Source organism: Jaculus jaculus, chromosome 1 (assembly GCF_020740685.1).
Source record: "Jaculus jaculus isolate mJacJac1 chromosome 1, mJacJac1.mat.Y.cur, whole genome shotgun sequence".
Classification (NCBI taxonomy): domain Eukaryota; kingdom Metazoa; phylum Chordata; class Mammalia; order Rodentia; family Dipodidae; genus Jaculus; species Jaculus jaculus.
This window is the reverse complement of record NC_059102.1, coordinates 246,199,860-246,219,688: the sequence shown is the minus strand read 5'-3', so window position 1 is coordinate 246,219,688 and position 19,829 is coordinate 246,199,860. Positions and strand designations below refer to the sequence as shown.

The 19,829-nt window shown below is 47.0% G+C and overlaps 1 protein-coding gene across 1 annotated transcript in view; it reads left to right on the top strand.

The window, feature by feature from the left end:
• Cdh3 (cadherin 3) overlaps positions 1-11,454 on the top strand; it is a 78,530-nt gene extending 67,076 nt beyond the window's left edge. The window contains exons 13-16 of the mRNA XM_045142112.1: positions 4,526-4,732; positions 8,920-9,050; positions 9,368-9,514; positions 11,200-11,454. Of these exons, the coding sequence (XP_044998047.1) occupies positions 4,526-4,732; positions 8,920-9,050; positions 9,368-9,514; positions 11,200-11,409 (695 nt within the window). The 3' untranslated portion in view covers positions 11,410-11,454. The remainder of the gene's footprint in view (positions 1-4,525; positions 4,733-8,919; positions 9,051-9,367; positions 9,515-11,199) is intronic.
• Positions 11,455-19,829: the final 8,375 nt, after the last annotated feature.

The following is a 19,829-nucleotide window of genomic DNA, read 5'->3' as shown; positions in this document are numbered from 1 at the left end:
TTTGCAGGCAAGTGCCTTAACTGCTAAGCCATCTCTCCAGCCCAATAATAATTTGAAAAAGGAAAAAAAAGGAGCGTGGTGTGGTTATGCACACCTTTAATCCCAGCACTTAGGAGGCAGAGGTAGGAGGATTCCCAAGAGTTCAGGTCTACCCTGAGAGTACATAGTGAATTCCAGGTCAGCCTGGGGCTAGAGCAAGATCCTATCTCAAAAACACAAAACAAGGACTGGAGGAATGGCTTAGCAGTTACGGTGTTTTTCTGCAAAGCCAAAGGACTCAGGTTCAGCTCCCCAAGACCCATGGTAGCCAGATGCACAAGGTGACGCAGGTGTCTGGAGTTCATTTGCAGTGGCTGGAGGCACTGGCACGCCCATTTTCTCTCTCTCTCTCACCCCTCCTTTCTCTCTGTCAAATAAATAAATAAAAATAAAATATTTTTTAAAAATCTATTTCAGGGCTGGAGAGATGGCTTAGCAGTTAAGCGCTTGCCTGTGAAGCCTAAGGACCTCGGTTCGAGGCTCGGTTCCCCAGGTCCCACGTTAGCCAGATGCACAAGGGGGCGCACGCGTCTGGAGTTCGTTTGCAGAGGCTGGAAGCCCTGGTGCACCCCTTCTCTCTCTCTCTCTCCCTCTATCTGTCTTTCTCTCTGTGTCTGTTGCTCTCAAATAAATAAATAAATAATTTTTTTTAAAAAATCTATTTCAGAGCTCAGGGAAGTTCACAGAAGACGGGACGGAAAAATTGTTAGAGCCATAAGTTGGTCCTTATGCACAGAGACATTGCCTCTCCCCCATAACTGATAGCCACCCCCTCAATGCAACACCCACAATCCTCATGGGGGGACGACAAGGAGAAGGTTAACAATGGTACCATCATGGCTGTATGCACATTATATATACAACTAATAAAAAGGGGGGGAGGGGAGGGACTGGAGAGATGGCTTAGTGGTTAAGGTGCTTTCCTGCAAAGCCAAGGGGACACAGGTTCTATTCCCCAGGACCCATGTCATTAGGCTTTGCAGGCAAGTGCCTTCACTACTGAGCCATCTCTCCAGCTCCTCCAGCACTTTTTTGCTGGGGAGAGGGCCTCACGATGGTCTCCTCTCACCTTCTTGTGGCTCAGAAGCCTTTTTTGTTGTTGTTTTCTCCTTTGTTGAACATGTAATATAAGAGCTTGAACTTTGGACACAGAATGCCTTGGTTCGGGACTCAGTCCTTCCACTTAACTGTTCACCAGCTCTGTGACTCTAGGCGGCTTGGGGAACTTCTCTCTGCCTCAGTTTCCTTTTTCTAGAGTGAAATCAGTTATCTGACCCAGTTCCACATGCATGTGAAGATAAAACAAATGATGGGCTGGGCGTGGTGGCGCACAGTGATCCTCCTACCTCTGCCTCCCAAGTGCTGAGATTAAAGGTATGTGCCACCACACCTGGCTAATGTCTTTTTTTTTTTTTTTAATAGTTTTAAAAAGTTACTTATTTGAGAGAAAGAGACAGAAGCAGAGAGGGAATGGGCACGCCAGGGCCCCTCGCCACTGAAAATGAGCTCCAGATACATGTGCCACCATGTACAACTGGCTTGTGTGGATTCTGGGGAGTTGAACCTGGGTCCTTAGGCTTTTCAGGCAAGCATCTTAATCACTAAGCCATCTCTCCAGGCCCTCTCCCCCCGCCCCCCGCTAACATCCTTAATTTTGCTTAGCCCTTCTCCCACCCGCTCCTCTGCACCATCCCCTCTCTTGTGTCCATACTTTTTTTTCCCCATACTTTTCTTAGGTGACCCTGTTCTAGTTACTTGACTCAGCTTTAATTTCCACTTCCGTGAAATATGACTAATAACAGTAGCCACCACTGTAAGTTGTGGTGAAGGTCGGGGTGGGGCCTGACATGTAGTAACTGCCCACTTAGTTGCTGGAATTAGTCCCGGAGCATGATAGGTGTGCTTTGGTGACACAGCCAACGTTGGCCTCCCCACGTGCTCGGCCCCATGCTCAGCCTGCAGGCCTGTCTGCCTGACATTGCTAAATGGCAACAAGAGGACTTCTCCCTCTGGCCTGTGCACAAGAGTATGCAGAATCTTGTAAGTGCAAAGGACTGAGGTCAGTGCTGAAATAGGCCAGCAAGCCTTGAGGAGGGTGAGGAGGCAGAAATGCACAGGCCACTGGTGACTGTCCTAGTGTCTGTGCATCGCCCCACACAGCCAGGATTAATTGTTTTTGAGGCAGGATATAACTCTACCCCGTGCTGATCTCTAGATCACTAACTCACTCTATAGCCCAGGCTGCCCTCAAACTGACGCTGATCCTCCTACCTTAGCCTTCCAAGGCCTGAGATCATAGGTGTGAGCCACTGTACCTGGCATGAGTTAATTTTTGTATTACAAGAATCTTTTCCATAGTGGTAAATTTTGCTGTAGCCAGGTTTGTTTGGGTTTCTCATAGAGTTGTTTTTCAGAATTTAAAAGAAAAATTTTTCTGAGCCAGGCATGGTGGTGCATGCCTTTAATCCCAGCACTTGGGAGGCAGAGGTAGGAGGATCGCCTTGAGTTCAAGGCCATGCTGAGATTGCATAGTGAATTCCAGGTCAGCCTGAGCTAGAGTGAGACCCTACCTCAAAAAAAACAAAATATATAATTTGTTTTTTGTTTTTTTTTTTTTGAGAAAGAGGTAGAGAGTGTAAATGGGCACACTAGGGCCTCCAGCCACTGCAAACGAACTCCAGATACATGCGCCCCCTTGTGCATCTGGCTTACATGGGTCCTGGAGAATTGAACTGGGGTCCTTAGGCTTTGTAGGCAAACATCTTAACCACTAAGCCATCTCTCCATCCCTTAAAAATATTTTTAAATTTATTATTTATTTGAGAGAAGGGGGCAGATAAAGAAAAACAGAATAGGTACTCCAGGGCCTTCAGCTACTGCAAATGAACTCCAGAAACATGTGCCACCCTGTGTATCTGCTTATGTGGATCCTGGGGAATCAAACCTGGGTCCTTTGGCTTTGCAGGCAAGCACCTTAACCATTAGGGCATCCGTTCAGCCCTTAAAAATATTTTTATTAGGAGCTGGGCGTGGTGGCGCACACCTTTAATCCCAGCACTTGGGAGGCAGAGGTAGGAGGATCGCCATGAATTCCAGGCCACCCTGAGACTGCCTAGTGAATTCCAGGTCAGCCTGAGCTAGAGAGAGACCCTACCTTGAAAAAAAAGAAAAAAAAAAAAAACATTGTTGGGCCGGTCATGGTGGCACATACCTTTAATCCCAACACTTGGGGGGCAGAAGTAGGAGGATTGCTGTGAGTTCGAGGCCACTCTGAGACTATATAGTGAATTCCAGGTCAGCCTGAGCTAGAGTGAGACCCTACCTCAGAAAACCAAAAATAAAATTTAACTGGGCTGGAGAGATGGCTTCGTGGTTAGGGCACTTGCCTGCAAAGCCCAATGACCTAGGTTCAATTACCCAGTACCCATGTAGGGCCAGATGCACAAGGTGGTACATGCATCTGGAGTTTGGTTGCAGCAGCTGGAGACGCTGGCACACCCATATTCTCATTTTTCTCTCTGCTTGCAAATAAATAACATATTTTTTATTTGTGAGGAGAGAGTGAGTGTGGTTGAACCAGAGCCTCTTACTGCTGTGACCAAGGTACGTGCGCCACTTTGTGCATCTGGCTTTACATGACAAGTGGAAAATCAAACCTCTGCCACTAGGCTTTGCAAGCAAGCACTTTTAACCTCTGAGCCATCCTCCTAGTCCCTGTTTTGTTTTTCTAGGCTAGGGATTGATCGCAGAGCCTTGGGCATGTGGCTAAATTACATCTTCTCTTTTTCCCCTGAGCTATAGGTTGGTGCTAAACAAAGGCTGCTTTTGATATATTTTTTTCTGGTTTTTTTAAAGTTTTTATTTATTTATTTGAGGAGGGAGTTAGATAGAAAGAGGGAGAGAGAATGGGCATGCCAGGACCTCTAGCCACTGAAAATAAACTCCAGATGCATGAGCCCCCTGTGCATCTGGCTTATGTCTGGGGAATTGAACCTGGGTCCTTTGGCTTTGCAGGCAAGTGCCTTAACTTCTAGCTAAGCCATCTCTCCAGCCCTGTTCTGGTTTTTTTGTTTGTGGTTTTTTGAGGTAGGGTGTGGCTCTAGCTCATACTGACTGGAACTCACTATGCAATCTCAGGCTGGCCTCAAACTCTCATTGATCCTCCTACCCTCACCTGCTCCACCATGACTGGCTGCTCTTGCTATGTTTCTTCGTTTTGTTGTTCACATGAGATTTTTTTGTTTGGTTGGTTGGTTGGTTTTTTGAGGTAGGGTCTCACTCTAGCCCAGGCTGACCTGGAATTCACTATGGAGTCTCAGGGTGGCCTCGAACTCATGGCAATCCTCCTACCTCTGCCTCCTGAGTGCCGGGATTAAAGGCGTGCGCCACCACACCCGCCTCACATGAGATTTTATCATGGTATCCTCCTCACTGAATTCCTGCCACATGTGGAATCCCTAGGCTAATAGTTTCTCTGTCACTCCAGGAGACGCTGTGGCCTTGTCCCTGAAGAAGTTCCTAAAGCAAGACATATATGATGTTCACCTTTCTCTGTCTGACCACGGTGACAAGGAACAGCTAACCGTGATCAGGGCCACTGTGTGTGACTGCCATGGCCATGTGGAGACCTGCCCTGTGCCCTGGAAGGGCGGTTTCATCCTGCCTGTCCTGGGGGCCGTCCTAGCTCTGTTGAGTGAGTATCATGCACCTCCACTGGGAATTGGGTGGCTAAGAGACCTGATTCTTCCAGGCGTGGCGACGCACGCCTTTAGTCGCGGCACTTGGGAGGCAGAGGTAGGAGGAAAACCTTGAGTTCGAGGCCAGCCTGAGACTACAGAGTGAATTCCAGGTCAGCCTAGGCCAGAGTGAGACCCTACCTCGAAAAACCAAAAAAAAACTGAGGTTATGGAGCATATTTACATTCAAATCTTCACACTAAGGATGACCTTAAATTTACTATTCCTCCAGCCTCTCTCTATTCCCTAAAGTGCTGGGATTATAGGTGTGTGCCACCACACCTGGTTTATGCAGTACTGGGCATCAATCCCAGGGCTTTGGGCATTCTAGGCAAGCACGCTACCAACTGAGCTACGTCCACAGCCTAACATTCCTTAAACTCTCCATCCCAGGAGCACCATTCCATCAACAGACATTCCTGAAGCTTCTGGAATATGCCAGGATAATGTTGAGCAAACAAATTTGGTCTTGCTCTCATGTCCTCGAGAGGCCTTCACGATAGTTCTGGGTGGTCTCAGGCCAACAGCATTGGTAGGACCAGGAATTTGTTAGAAAGACAGGCTCTTAGCTTTAAGGTACGCTTTTAAAAAAAAATGGCCGGGTACGGTGGTGCACACCTTTAATCCTGGCACTTGGGAGGCAGAGGTAGAGGGATCACCATGAGTCCGAAGCCGCCCTGAGACTACAGACTGAATCCCAGGTCAGCCTGGGATAGAGTGAAACCCTACTTCGAAACCACTCCCCCTCAAAAAAAAAAAAAAAATTCTTGAAGGCTGGAGAGATAGCTTAGCAGTTAAAGAGCTTGCCTGTGAGGCCTAAGGACCCAGGTTCAACTCCTCAGTACTCACATAAGCCAGATGTACAAGGTGGCACTTGCATCTGGAGTTTGTTTGCAATGGCTAGAGGCCCTGGCACACCCATATTCTCTCTTTTTCTCTCCCTCCCTCCCTCCCTCTTTATCTCTCTCAAATAAGTAAAAATTAAAAAGTTTTTTAAAAATTGGGCATAAGCCAGGCGTGGTGGCACATGCCTTTAATCCCAGCACTCGGGAGGCAGAGGTAGGATAGCCATGAGTTCGAGACCATCCTGAGACTCCATAGTGAATTCCAGGTCAGCCTGGGCTAGAGTGAAACCCTACTTTGAAAAACCAAAAAAAAAAAAAAAAATTGGGCATGATGGTTCACACCTTTAATCCCAGCACTCAGGAGGTAGAGGTGGGAAGATTGCCATGAGTTCAAGGCTACCCTGAGACTACATAGGAAATTCCAGGTCAGCCTGGGCTAGAGTGAAACTCTACCTCAATAAAAAAAAAAAAAAGTTAAAAGAAATTCTTGGGCCAGCTGTGGTGGAACATGCCTTTAATTCCAGTGCTCAGGGAGGCAGAGGCAGGAGGATCACTGTGAGTTTGAGGCCACCCTGAGATTACATAGTGAATTCCAGATCAGCCTGGGCTAAAGCAAGACCCTACCTCAAAAAAACAAAAAAAGAAAAATAAAAAATAAAATCTTGGGTTGGATAAATGGCTTAGTGGTTAATGCCCTTGCTTGCAAAGCCTAATGGCCTGAGTTTAATTCCCCAGTGTCCATGTAAAGCCACATGCACATAGTGGCACATGCATCAGGCGTTCATTTGCAGTAGCAAAACGCTATGGCGTGCCCATCTTCTCTCTTTCTCCTTGCAAATAAATAAAAATATTAAAAGGGAGGGTTGGAGGGATGGCTTAGCAGTTAAGGTGCTTGCCTGCAAAGCCAAAGGACCCAGGTTCAATTCTCTGGGACCCATGCAAGCTAGATGTACAAGGTGGTGCATGCATTTGTAGCTCATTTGCAGTGGCAGGAAGCCCTGGCATGCCTGTGCGTGTGCATGTGTACATATATGTACAAGTACATATTAAAAGGAAGGACTGGAGAGATCACTTGGTAAAGCACTTGTCTTGCAAGCATGAGGACCTGGGTTTGATCCCCAGCACCCATTTTGCCCAGTGAAATGCCAGACGTGGTGGCACATGCCTGCAATCCCAGAGCTGGGGAGGCAGAACAAGTGGACTATTGGAGCTTGCTGGCCGGCCAATCTGGCCTAATTAGTAAGCTCCAGGCTTAATGAGAGACCATGTCTCAAAAAGAGGTAGACAGCACCCCTGAGGAGCAACACCTACACTTCTCACGCGCACACGCCCGGCTTCACGTACTGTATGTAAGTGAACCAGAATCTGCTCTGTGGAGGAACTGGGTCTTAAAGTGTAAACCCTCCTGGATGGCTTCACAGGATTTACTGATACTACCACTTGATTGACCTACAAATGAGACCCAACAAGGTAACTTGGACTTTAATGAGAGAGAAATGAGCCAGATGTGGTGGCGCACGCCTTTTAATCCCAGCACTCAGGAGCCAGAAGTAGGAGGAATGCTGTGAGTTCAAAGCCACCTTGAGACTAGATAGTGAATTCCAGGTCAGCCTAGGCTAGAGTGAGACCCTACCTTGAAAACCAAAAAAAGAGATATATAGAGAGAAATGAGTTTGCACTGGACAAAAGAGGGAGGAAGGGGGAAAGAGAGAGTATATGTGAGCATGCTTCCACTTGCCAGTTAGGGAAGGATTGTAGGAAGAGATTGGAGCAGCCAATCCATTGAGGAAATGAACAGGCAGTTAGATACATAAGCCTTGGGTTCAGGTAAGAAATCTAGTTTTCAGCAGTGCATGGTGGTGCATGCCTTTAATTCTAGCACTTGGGAGGCAGAGGTTGAAGGGCCATGAGTTCAACACCAGCCTGGGACTACATAGTGAATTCCAGTTTAGCATGGGCTACTTCATAACCCTACCTTGAAAAAAACAAAATAAAAAAGAAAGAGGGTTGGAGAGATGGCTTAGTGGGTAAGGCACTTGCCTGCAAAGCCAAAGGACCCAGGACCCACGTCCCACGTAAGCCAGATGCACAAGGTGGCACGTGCATCTGCAGTTCATTTGCAGTGGCTAGAGGCCCTGGCATACCCATTCTCTCTCTCTCTCTACCTGCCTCTGTCGATCTCTCTCAAATAAATAAAATTGTACTTATTTATTTTTGGTTTTTTGAGGTAGGGTCTCACTCTAGCTCATACTGATCTGGAATTCACTCTGTAGTCTCAGGGTGGCCATGAACTCATGGTGGTCCTCCTACCTCTGCCTCCCGAGTGCTGGAATTAAAGGTGTGCACCACTACACAAAGATCTCAAATAAATAAAATTATAATATATATATACATACATATATATATATATATTTATATTTATATTAGTCAGGTGTGGTGCTACATGGAGTCCCGCTGATTATAAGAGGAGGTAGTATCAAAATGAAATCTACAGGTAAAGGCATACATATACATGAGATTAGGCCAGGAGCCCATGAGAAAATCCCAAAGTGGGAAACTGGGGAATATCTAAGTAACTCAGCGGAGGCTAATGTGTCTAGACCTTGGTGGGTAGGGGATTGGAGGAGGAGCCCTGTAGTATACTACTGAGTGGAGGGCTCTGAATTTATATGGAGCTGAATATGGTGGTGATTTCACCACTTGAGAGGCTGAGGCAGGGGGATTATAAATTTGAGGCCAGCCTGGCCTACATAGTGAGGCTCTATCTCCAAAGAAACAAACAAAAAAAGATAGCTGGGCGTGGTGGCACACACCTTTAATCCCAGCACTTGGGAGGCAGAGGTAGGAGGATCACCATGAGTTCAAGGCCACCCTGAGACTACATAGCAAATTCCAGGTAAGTCTGGGCTAGAGCAAGACCCTACCTCGAAAAACCAAAAAAAAAGAAAAGAAAAGAAAAGAAAAGAAAAGAAGAATGGATGGAGGCTGGAGAGATGGCTTTAGCAGTTAAGCACTTGCCTGTGGAGCCTAAGGACCCCAGTTCAAGGCTCAGTTCTCCAGGACCCACGTAAGCCAGATGCACAAAGTGGCACATGCATCTGGAGTTTGTTTGCAGTGGCTGGAAGCCCTGACACACCCATTCTCTCTCTATCTGCCTCTCTCTCTGTTGCTCTCAAATAAATAAATAAAAAATTTTTGAAAAATTTAAAAAAAAAAGAATGGGCAGATGGGTGGATGACTTAGGGGTGTTGGCTGGCCACGTGGGTGAGGAGAGGGTTCACGGCCTTCAACTCTTGCAGTCCTCCTGCTGGTACTCCTCCTGTTGGTGAGAAAGAAGCGGAAGGTCAAAGAGCCCCTCCTGCTCCCAGACGATGACACCCGCGACAACGTCTTCTATTATGGCGAGGAGGGTGGTGGTGAAGAGGACCAGGTGGGTCATAGTGGGGTTTGGATGTGGATACCCCAAAGACCCAGGGCAGAACCGAGTCAGCCAATTCACCGCGTTAGCTACGTCGACTAGCCCTGGCAGAAGCATCAGTCAGCTTACTCCCTCTCCTGGCACAGCTGGTGCATCACCGTAGTCTCTCTGGCAGCCAAGTGGCCCTTGAGTCTGTCCTGAATCTGGAAGAACAAGGGAGGGTAGAAAGGAAGGGATCTCAGAAATCATTTTCCAGAGCATGCAAAGGGCGAGGGTGCCTGGTGAGGAGCCGTTTTCTCAACCCGATATTCTCATTCATTTTCATAAAGGACTATGACATCACCCAACTCCACCGAGGTCTGGAAGCCAGGCCTGAGGTGGTCTTCCGCAACGATGTGGCGCCAACCTTCATCTCCACACCCACGTACCGTCCCCGGCCGGCCAACCCAGACGAAATAGGCAACTTTATCATTGAGGTGAGGCATAGCAAGCAGGCCTAGGACATTCCTTAAGTCAAACCCAGTTTGAGCAGCACAGGAGAACAAGCATGGGCTTGTGGTCTTGGCTCTGGGTTCAAACCCTGGCTCCACCACTAACCAGCTGTATGAGCTCTGCATTTTCTAGTGCCCCTGGGCTTCTGTGTTAAACCCCAAAGCTGCATGCTATCTTAGAACAGTGATGAACTATTCATTCATTTAAACACAGAGCAGTTAGGAGAAGACTGTGGAGCTATGCTGTCTAGGTACGAATTTTGAAGATTACAGTATAGCGGGCTAGATAGATGGCTCAGCTGTTCAAGGCACTTGCTTGCAGAGCCTCACAACCCAGGTTCTATTCCTCAGTACCCACATAAAGCCAGATGCACAAAGTGGCACATGCATCTGGAGTTAATTTGCAGTGGCAAGAGGTCCTAATGTGCCTATATACTCTGTCTAGTCTCTCTGTCTCTTCGTCCTCACAAATACATAAACTTGAAAAAAGTTGGCCAGCTATGATGGTGCACGCCTTTAATCCCAGCACTTAAGAGGCAGAGGTAGGAGGATCACCATGAGTTCAAGGCCACCCTGAGACTACGTAGTGAATTCCAGGTCATCATGAACTTCAGTGAGACCCTACCTCAAATCCCCCCCCCCAAAAAAAAACCTGCACTGGAGAGATAGCTTAGTGATCAAAAGCACTTGCTGTGAAGCCTGCCTGCTCAGGTTCTGATCCTCACTATAAATGTAAATCCAGACACAAAAAGTAGCACATACATCTGACATTCATTTGCAGTAGCAAGAAACCCTGGCATGCTCAAACACACAGACATACCCAACTACATAAATAAAAATTTTAAAAAACTAAAGAAGAAGCCAGGCATGGTGGCACACACCTTTAGTCCCAGCACTCGGGAGTCAGAGGTAAGAGGATCGCCATGAGTTCAAGGCCACCCTGAGACTATATAGTGAATATAAGTCAACCTGGGCTAGAAACTCTACCTTGAAAAAAAAAAAAAAAAAAAGAAGTCAGGTGTGATGGCACATGCCTTTAATCCCAGAACTTGGGAGGCAGAAGTAAGAGGATTGTTTTAGAGTTCTAGTCTAACCTAAAACTATACAGTGAGTTCCAGGTCATCCTGGGCTAGGGTAAGACATTACCTCGAAATTTAAAAGGAAAAAAAAAACACACACACACACACTTGGGGAAAGTTGCTCAAGGCAGTTGATTTGGAATTAGATTCCCCCCCGTGGTTCTATGAGGGCATTTTGCAAAGCCTATCTCTTTCCCCGTGTCACTTTACAAATACAAAACCAGCGCTCAGCTATTTGACACGCAGCCTACTAAGAGCTTTCCCTACACGCCTCAGTTCCACGGCAGCTATGCAGCCTCACCTTTTTCCAAACAGGAAACGGGCAGAGAGCAGCTGAGGAATTTCCCCCAAGGTGCAAAAACTTACACGTGCTGTGTGGTAGTCCCGAGTTCAGGGCTCAGTCTGCCTTGACTTCGAAGTCACTAGCTTACATGATGCTGGGCCTCCATGCTGCAGGCTTCTTGGGCGTTGTTTCATTTCAACCTTCAGAGCCTTCTGGGGAAGAGAGGCCGGGCGGCCTCCCGGCAGAAGAAACGCGCGGCGAGGAGGCTGCCATGCCGCCTGTGCTAACCCTGCCCTCCTTTGCCGCAGAACCTCAAGGCCGCCAACACGGACCCCACGGCTCCGCCCTACGACTCCCTGCTGGTGTTCGACTACGAGGGCGGCGGCTCCGACGCGGCCTCGCTGAGCTCCCTCACCTCCTCCGCCTCCGACCAGGACCACGACTACCGCTACCTCAGCGAGTGGGGCGGCCGCTTTAAGAAACTGGCCGACCTGTACGGCGGCGGCGAGGACGACTAGGCGGCCGGGCGGGGACTCGAGAGAGCGGGCCGCGGCCGCAGCAGCAGCAGCAGCAGCGCGGCCCAAGGGACCTCGGAGCCGCTTCAGCCGCGACCGTGGAGCTCGTCTGGCAGTGGCCTGCGCCACGGCCCGCGTGGGACGTGAAGAGGGCCGGACTGCAAGCCATGCCGAGCGGAAGCCGGTGGCAAGTCGGCTTCAACCCCGATCAGCTCTCGGCCAAGGTCGGAGTTGCTTGGGAGACTGGATTTCTAGAAGTCTCTTACCTGCCATGAAGTGTGCTCATCCTACTGGCCCCGGGCCGGGATCTGCTCTCATGTCCCTGGTGACTTTCCCAGGTTCTGTGGTTACCTCTCTGAAGACAGAGACCCCCCGCCCTGCGCTGGGCATGGTGGTGCACACCTTTAATCCCAGCACTCGGAAGTAGGAGGATCGTTGTGAGTTCAAGGCCACCCTGAGACTACATGGTGAATTCCAGGTCTGCCTGAGCTAGAGCGAGACCCTACCTTGAAAAAACAAAAAATGAGAGAGAGACCCCCCCCTAACAGCAACATTTTCTTGTTAATGTTGTTTTCAGAAAGTTAAAGGCATGTCCTTCAGGCCCCCCTCCGGCCCTCCAGAAGTATAACCTCCTGGGTTCACGGGCCCTTATGCATTTCTTTGATCTCCAGAGCCTGAGGTCCCATTTGGATGGATCACTGCATTTTTATACTGAGTGTGTCTAGGTTGTCCTGTATTTTTTATTTTCTCTGTTGTGTGCTGTAGATTAAGGGTGATGACAATCGCATAAATGTACTAGAATTTTTTTTTATTAAAGGAACTTTTTTCCCACAGGTGTCAGGAGAGTAATTAGGAAAAAAAAAACAAACCTGGTCTGAAAAGATGGCTTAGTGGTTAAGGTGCTTGCCTGCGAAACCTAAGAACTCATGCTCAAATCTCCAGGTCCCACATAAGCTAGATGCGCAGCAATGCAAGCATGCAACATTACACATGTGTACAAGGGGGTGCACGCGATTGGAGTTTGTTTGCAGCAGCTGAAGGCCCTGGAACACCCATTCTTTTCTCTCTCTCTCTCTTTGCGTCTTTCTCTCAATTTTTTTTTTAAGTGCTAGAAGATATTCTAGTTTATTTTTTAAAAATGGGCATGGTGGCACAAACCTTTAATCTCAGCACTCGGGACACAGAGGTAGGAGGATCTCCAAGAGTTTGAGGCCATCCTGGGACTACATAGTGAATTCCAGGTAAGGCTGGGCTAGAGCGAGACCCTACCTCAAAAAAACAAAAAACAACAAAAAAAGGGCTGGATGATGGCACATGTATCTGGAGTTCGTTTGCAGCAGCTGGAGGCCCTGGTGTGCCCCTTCTGTTTCTGTCTGTCTCTCTCAAGTACATAAATCAAAATTAAAAAAAAAAAACAAAAAACTAGGAGTGGTAGCACACGCCTTTAATCCCAGCTCTTGGGAGGCAGAGGTTGGAGGATCATCATGAGTTCGAGGCCACCCTGAGACTACATAGTAAATTCCAGGTAGGCCTGGACTACAGTGAAACCCTACCTCAAAAACAAAAAACAACAAAAACTGCCAAGCATAGTGGCACTTGGAAGGCTGCTAAGAGTTTGAGAGGCCAGCCTGAAGCTACAGAGTGAATTCCAGGTCAGCCTGGGCTGGACTGAGACCCTACAAGGTGGGAAGGGACCAACAAAAACAGTGTCTTACCAGGCGTGGTAGCATACAACTTTAATCCTAGCACTGGGGAGGCAGAGGTAGGAGGATCACTTGAGTTTGAGACCACCTGACACTACATAATGAATTCTGGGTCAGCCTGGGCTAGAGTGACACCCTACCTCAAAAAATAGGGCTAGAGGGCTGGAGAGATGCCTTAGCAGTTAAGCAGTTGCCTGTGAAGCCTAAGGACCCTGGTTCGAGGCTCGTTTCCCCAGGGTCCACGTTAGCCAGATGCACAAGGGGGTGCACGCATCTGGAATTCGTTTGCAGTGGCTGGAGGCCCTGGTGCACCCATTCTCTCTCTCCCTCTCGCTCTCTCTCTTCCTCTCCCTCTTTCTCTCCCTCTTTCTCTCTGTCACAAATAAGTAAAAATAAACAAAAATTAAAAAGATAGGGCTAGAGGGATGGCTTAGCTATTAAGGTGCTTGCCTACAAAGCCAAAGGACCCAGGTTCTACTCCCTAGGACCCACATAAACCAGATGCACAAGGTGGCGCATGCATCTGGAGTTCATTTGCAGTGGCCGGAGGCCCTGGTGTGCCTGTTCTCTCCCTCCCTCCCTGTCTATCTGTCTCTCTCTCTGCCTATTTCTCTAGCAAATAAATATAAAATATTTTTTAAAAACAAATAAAAATAAAATAGGGAATTTCATAGTAATTAAATGCACAGTAAATACTGCCTGTTATTGAGAACTTCTAGAAGCAAGTGACACTTTGATCAGTTCCTTTAACCTTGATGTCATAATCAGCCTCAGAAGGGATTTTCCCCTGCCTTAAAGAATATCTTCAGCCAGGCGTGGTGGCGCATGCCTTTAATCCCAGCACTCAGGAGGCAGAGGTAGGAGGATTACCGTGAGTTCAAGGCCACCCTGAGACTCCATAGTGAATTCCAGGTCAGCCTGAGCTAGAGTGAGACCCTACCTCGAAAAAAAAAAAAAAAAAGAATATCTTTATTCTGTTTTCATTTATGTATTTAACTTTTTTGTAATTTTTATTTATTTTATTTATTTGAGACCATCTGGCTCACGTGGGTCCTGGGAAATTGAACCTTGGTCCTTTGGCTTTGCAAACACCTTAACTGCAAAGGCAACTCTCCAGGCCTATATTTACTTTTTTTGTTTGTTTGTTTGATTGATTGTTTTTTTGTTTTGTTTTTTTCAAGGTAGTATCTTGCTAGTCCAGGCTGACCTGGAATTCACTCTGTAGTCTCAGGATGGCCTTGGACTCACAGCAATCCTCCTACCTCTGCCTCCCCAGTGCTGGGATTAAAGTCGTGCGACACCACGCCCGGCTGTATTTACTTTTGAGACAAGGTGTTGTGTAGCCTCGTTTTATGTGATATGAAGACTGAGCCCAGTACCTTATGCATGATGGGCAAATATTGTATTAATTAAGCTACATGCCCAGCCTTTATTTTTTATTTATTTAGATTTATTTTGTTTTATTATTTGTGTGTGTGCACGCATGCATGGTATGATGCACATGTGGAGGTCAGAGGACAACCACCAGGTGTTGATCCTCTCCATTTTTTTTTTTATTTTGAGTCAGGTTTCTTTTTTTTCCAGGGGGTGGGGGCCAAGGGAAAAGCCTGGCTGGCTGGCCCAATAAGTTTCAGGAGTCTCTCGGCCCCACCTCCCACTTAGGTAAGCATGTTGGGATTACAGATGCAGGTGCCACTGTGCATCCAACTTTATGTAGGTGAGGAAATAGACCTATGGTTGGCAGATTCACAGAGTAAGCTACTTTAATTACTAAGCATCTCCCCGGCTCCTTATTTTGGCTTGCATAAATACAGACAATAAACCATAATCATAATCCTCTCCCACCACCCCTCCTCCCTCTTCCAAGTCCCCCTCCACCGAATCCCTCCTTTCCAATTAGTCTCTTCTGTTTTTTACATTATCAGTTTTCCCCTAATGTACAGGTCTTGTGTAGGTAATCAGCCACTGTGAGGTCATGAATATCAAGACCACTTGGTGTATGGAAGGTAGTAGTCAGTATTGTGAGCTCTCCTCCTCTTCCTTTGCCTCTTCTTTAATTTTTGTTTTGTTTGTTTGTTTTGAGTTTTTGAGGTAGGGTTTCACTCTAGCTCAGGCTGACCTGGAATTCACTATGTAGTCTCAGGGTGGCCTCGAACTTACATCAATCCTCCTACCTCTGCCTCCCCAGTACTGGGATTAAAGGCATGCACTGCCACACCCAGAAAATTCTCCCATCTTTCTATCCTGCCTCAGTTTCCCATTCTGAGTCTTTGGAAGACAGCTATGCTCACCACTGTAGTGCCAACATCACTGAGTCTCTGATTCCTTAATTTTAAGGGTTTCAAACTGAATGTGGTGGTTCATGTCTTTAATTCCAGCACTCCAGAGCTGTGGTAGGAGAATTGCCTTGAGTTCAAAGCCAGCTTGAGCTACAAGGTGAGTTCTAGGCTAAAGTGAGACCCTACCTCAAAAAAAAAAAAAAAAAAGAAAAGAAAATGCCAGATGTGGTGGCGCACGCCTTTAATCCCAGCACTCGGGAGGCAGAGGTAGGAGGATCGCTGTGAGTTCAAGGCCACCCTGAGAATACATAGTGAATTCCAGGTCAGCGTGGGGCTAGAGTGAGACCCTACTCTGAAAAAATAAAATAATAATAATAATCAGATGTTTCTGGAATTAAAGGCTGTGCCACCATGCCCGGCTTTGTTTTGTGTTTTTTGAGGTAGTATTTCATTTTAGTCCAGACTGACTTGGAATTCACTATGTATTTTCAGGGTGGCCTCGAACTCATTGTGATCCTCCTACCTCTCTGCCTCCCATGTGCTGAGATTAAAGGCGTGCGCCACCACACCTGGCTTGTTACATTCTTTTCTTTTTTTTTTTTTTTTTAGTTTATTCATTTGAGAGAGAGGCAGAGATAGAATGGGCGTACCGGGCCTCTAGCCACTGCAAACAAACTCCAGATGCATGTGGCACCTTGTGTATCTGGCTTTACGTGGGTCCTGAAAAATCGAACCTGGGTCCTTAGGTTTTGCAGGCCAGCGCCTTAACATTGTGCCATCTCTCCAGCCCCAGATTCCTATATTCTTTCTATCATATCTTCCACAATGTTCCCTGAGCCTTGGAGTGTGTTAGAGATGTCACATTTAGTGTTTAACACCCTACCATCACTTCTCAGCACTTTGGTAAATTTTGAGTCACCCTAGTGGTCACTGCCATTGGAAAAAAGAAGCTCCTCTAATCAAAAGTGAAAATCGGGCTGGAGAGATGGCTTAGCAGTTAAGGCACTTGCCTACAAAGCCTAAGGACCCAGGTTCAATTCTCCAGGTCCCATGTAAGGCAGATACACAAAGTGGCACATGCATCTGGAGTTCATTTGCAATGGTTAGAGGCCTTAGTGATTCTTTTTCTCCCTCTCTCTCTATCTCAAACAAATAAAAATATTTTAGCCAGGCATGGTGGTGCATGCCCTTAATCCCAGCACCCAGGAGGCAGAGGTAGGAGGATCGCCATGAGTTTGAAGCCACCCTGAGACTATGTAGTGAATTCCAGGTCAGCCTGGGCAACAGCAAGACCCTACCTGTTAAAACCAAAGATAAAAAAATAATTAAAAAAAATATTTTTTAAGAGTGAAAGTAGCCGGGCATGGTAGCACATGCCTTTAATCCCAGCACTCAGGAGGCACAGGTAGGAGGATCACCATGAGTTCGAGGCTACCCTGAGACTACATAGTGAATTTCAGGATAGCCTGGACTACAGTGAAACCCTACCTCAAAAAAAAAAAAAAAAAAAAAACAAACTTTAAAAAAAAGTGAAAGTAAGCCAAGGTGGTAGTACATGCCTTTAATCCCAGCATTTGAGGGACAGAGAGGTGGGTGGATCACCAGGAATTTCAGGCTACCCTGAGACTACATGCTGAATTTCAGGTCAGCCTGGGCTACAGTAAGACCCTACCTCAAACCCCCCTCCCACAAAAAAGTGAGGGTAGCATTAATATATAGGCATAAACATAAGTATTTAAAGGGCAGTTTGGTGGTATAACATATTTAGTCAGACAACACATGTAATTTCTCCCCTAGAGCTTAAAATCTCCCTAGTCACGGGCTTTCATTAGGTTTTCAGCACCAGGCAGAAATTCCCTCCATTGCAGCAGCCCACATGCCCAGTAGAGAACTCACTCAGAGATGTCAGTGAGATCAGAATGTTCCTGACAATACCATAGTAGGAATGCAGAGGTGAGGATGAAAAGGCCACAGAGATGACACAGTTTCCCTCGTGCCAGAAAAGAACCTGAGCTGGAGCTTAAAGAACATGCTAAAGGTGCCGTGGGTGTCTCTACCTGAGTCACTAAGCTTTGTTTTCTTTCTTTGTGTTTGGAGATGGCATCCCTCTATGGAGCCCAAGTTGGCCTTGAATTCTAGATTCTTCTGCCTCAGTGCTGGGAGGATGAGCCACCATATTTGGCTGAGAGTGGCAAAACTTGTTTTTTTATTATTATTTTTTATTTTTATTTATTTTTGGATTTTCAAGGTAGGGTTTCACTCTAGTTCATGCTGACCTGGAATTCACGATGTAGTCTCAGGGTGGCCTCGAACTCATGGTGATCCTCCTACCTGTGCCTCTGGAGTGCTGGGATTAAAGGCGTGCACGTCTATACCTGGCTTTGATTTTTGTTGTTGTTTGGCTTTGTTTTTTTTGCTCTAGCCCACACTGATCCTCAAGTCACTGTGTAGTTTCAGGCTGGCCTCGAACTTAAAGCACTCCTACCTCTGTCTCCCAGTCCCCGGCCACAGGGTCTCGCTCTACTCTAGGCTGACCTGGAATTTACTATAGTCTCAGGTGTTCCTCCAACTCACTGTGATCCTTCTACCTCTGCCCCTCCAATGCTGGGATTAAAGGCGTATGCCATCATGCCTGGCAAGAGTGACTAATTCGTCAAAGTGGTCCAGACCCAGTCCCTGACCTCACAGCACAGCCTCTCTCACCTGTTGATTAGCACAGTAAAGGTAGGGCCTATGGTGTGTTTTAAGCAGACCTGAGTGATTCAGGTACACACTTTGATCTGCCACCTCAACCAATGGCTGAGGTTGTAAGATGGAGAAATCAAAAGGGAATTACGAAGCCGGGCGTGGCTGTGCACACCTTTAATCCCAGCACTTGGGGGGCAGAGAAAGGAGGATTGCTGTAAATTCAAGTCCTGAGACTACATAGTGAATTTCAGGTCAATCTGAGCTAGAATGAAACCCTACCTTGAAAAAAAAAGGGGGGGGTGGTGGTACTGGAAAGATAGCTTAGTGGTTAAGGCACTTGCCTGCAAAGCCAAAGGATCCGGGTCCAATTCTCCAGGACTCACGTAAACCAGATAGATACACAAGGCGGTGCATTGCGTCTGGAGTTTGTTTGCAGTGGCTGGAGGCCCTGGTGCACCCACTCTCTCCATTTCTCCCCCCCCTCAAATAAATAAAAATTATACATATATATATATATATATATATATATATATATATATATACACATATATATACATATATATATACACACACATATATGGTGTTTGTGTGTTTCTCACCCACCCCTGGTCCATTGTGTCTTAGCCTTCCAGTCAAGGCTTCATCTTGCCTCCTCTTTTGAGGCCCTTTGCTTCCCATTCACACTCTGCCAAGACCCTGCTGCTTTTGCTGATAAGCAGTTGTTCTTGGATTGGGTGTCCCAGCCAGTGGTACCTGCTGCCCCCTTATCTTCAGTTCCCCTCCTAGAAGCCTGAATGGAAACCCTATCTTCAGCTGGAGCCAGTCATAAAACCAAACAGCCACTGTTCAGGCCAGAGTACTCCCCTGGGATTTCTGGAGGCGCTGAAGAGGAAAAACGGCTTTTCACAGCCAAGCCTAGCCTCTGGATAGGCCTAAATTACTTTGGCTGTAGAAGGAGTCACCAGCCTGAGTATTTGGAAAGAATAGGCTTGAGATCTAGAGAGATGGTTTAGTGGTTAAGACGTTTGCCCTGGAAGCCAAAGGACCTTGGTTGGATTCCCCAGGACCCATGTAGGCCAGATGCACAAGGTGGCGCATGCGCCTGGAGTTCATTTGCAGAGGCTAGAGGCCCTGGTGCGCCCATCATTCTCTTCTCTCTCTCTCTCTCTCTCTCTCTCTCTCTCTCAAATAAATAAAAATAATAATAATAAAAGAATGGGCTTGAACTAGGTGAGGACCTGCTTCCTGTCTGCAAATCGGGGTAGTAGGCCTGTGATCTTCAGATCCTATGCAAGAAAGCAGAATACCTTCAGGGAATGCACCACTATTTCTTTTTATTTTTCATTTTATATTTATTTATTTGACAGAAAGACAGGTAGAAAGAATGGGTGTTCCAGGGTTCCAGCCACTGCAAACAAACTCCAGAGGCATGCGCCACTTTGTGCATCTGGCTTGCTTGGATCCTAGGAAATTGAACTTGGGGCCCTTGGTCCATCCTTTGTGTGTGTAGTTAGATTCACTGGATTGGGGAACTCCATGGATCGCCTCCCTGCAGATTTAGGGCAGAGCCTTCCCACCTCCCATCAAAATCCCACCAGAGCCAGGCATGGCGGTGTACACCTTTAATCCTAGCACTCAAGAGGCAGAGGTAGGAGAATTGCCATGAGTTCAAGGCTACCCTGAGACTACTACATAGTGAGTTCCAGGCCAACCTGGGCTAGTGTGAGACCCTACCTTGAAAAACCAAAAAATA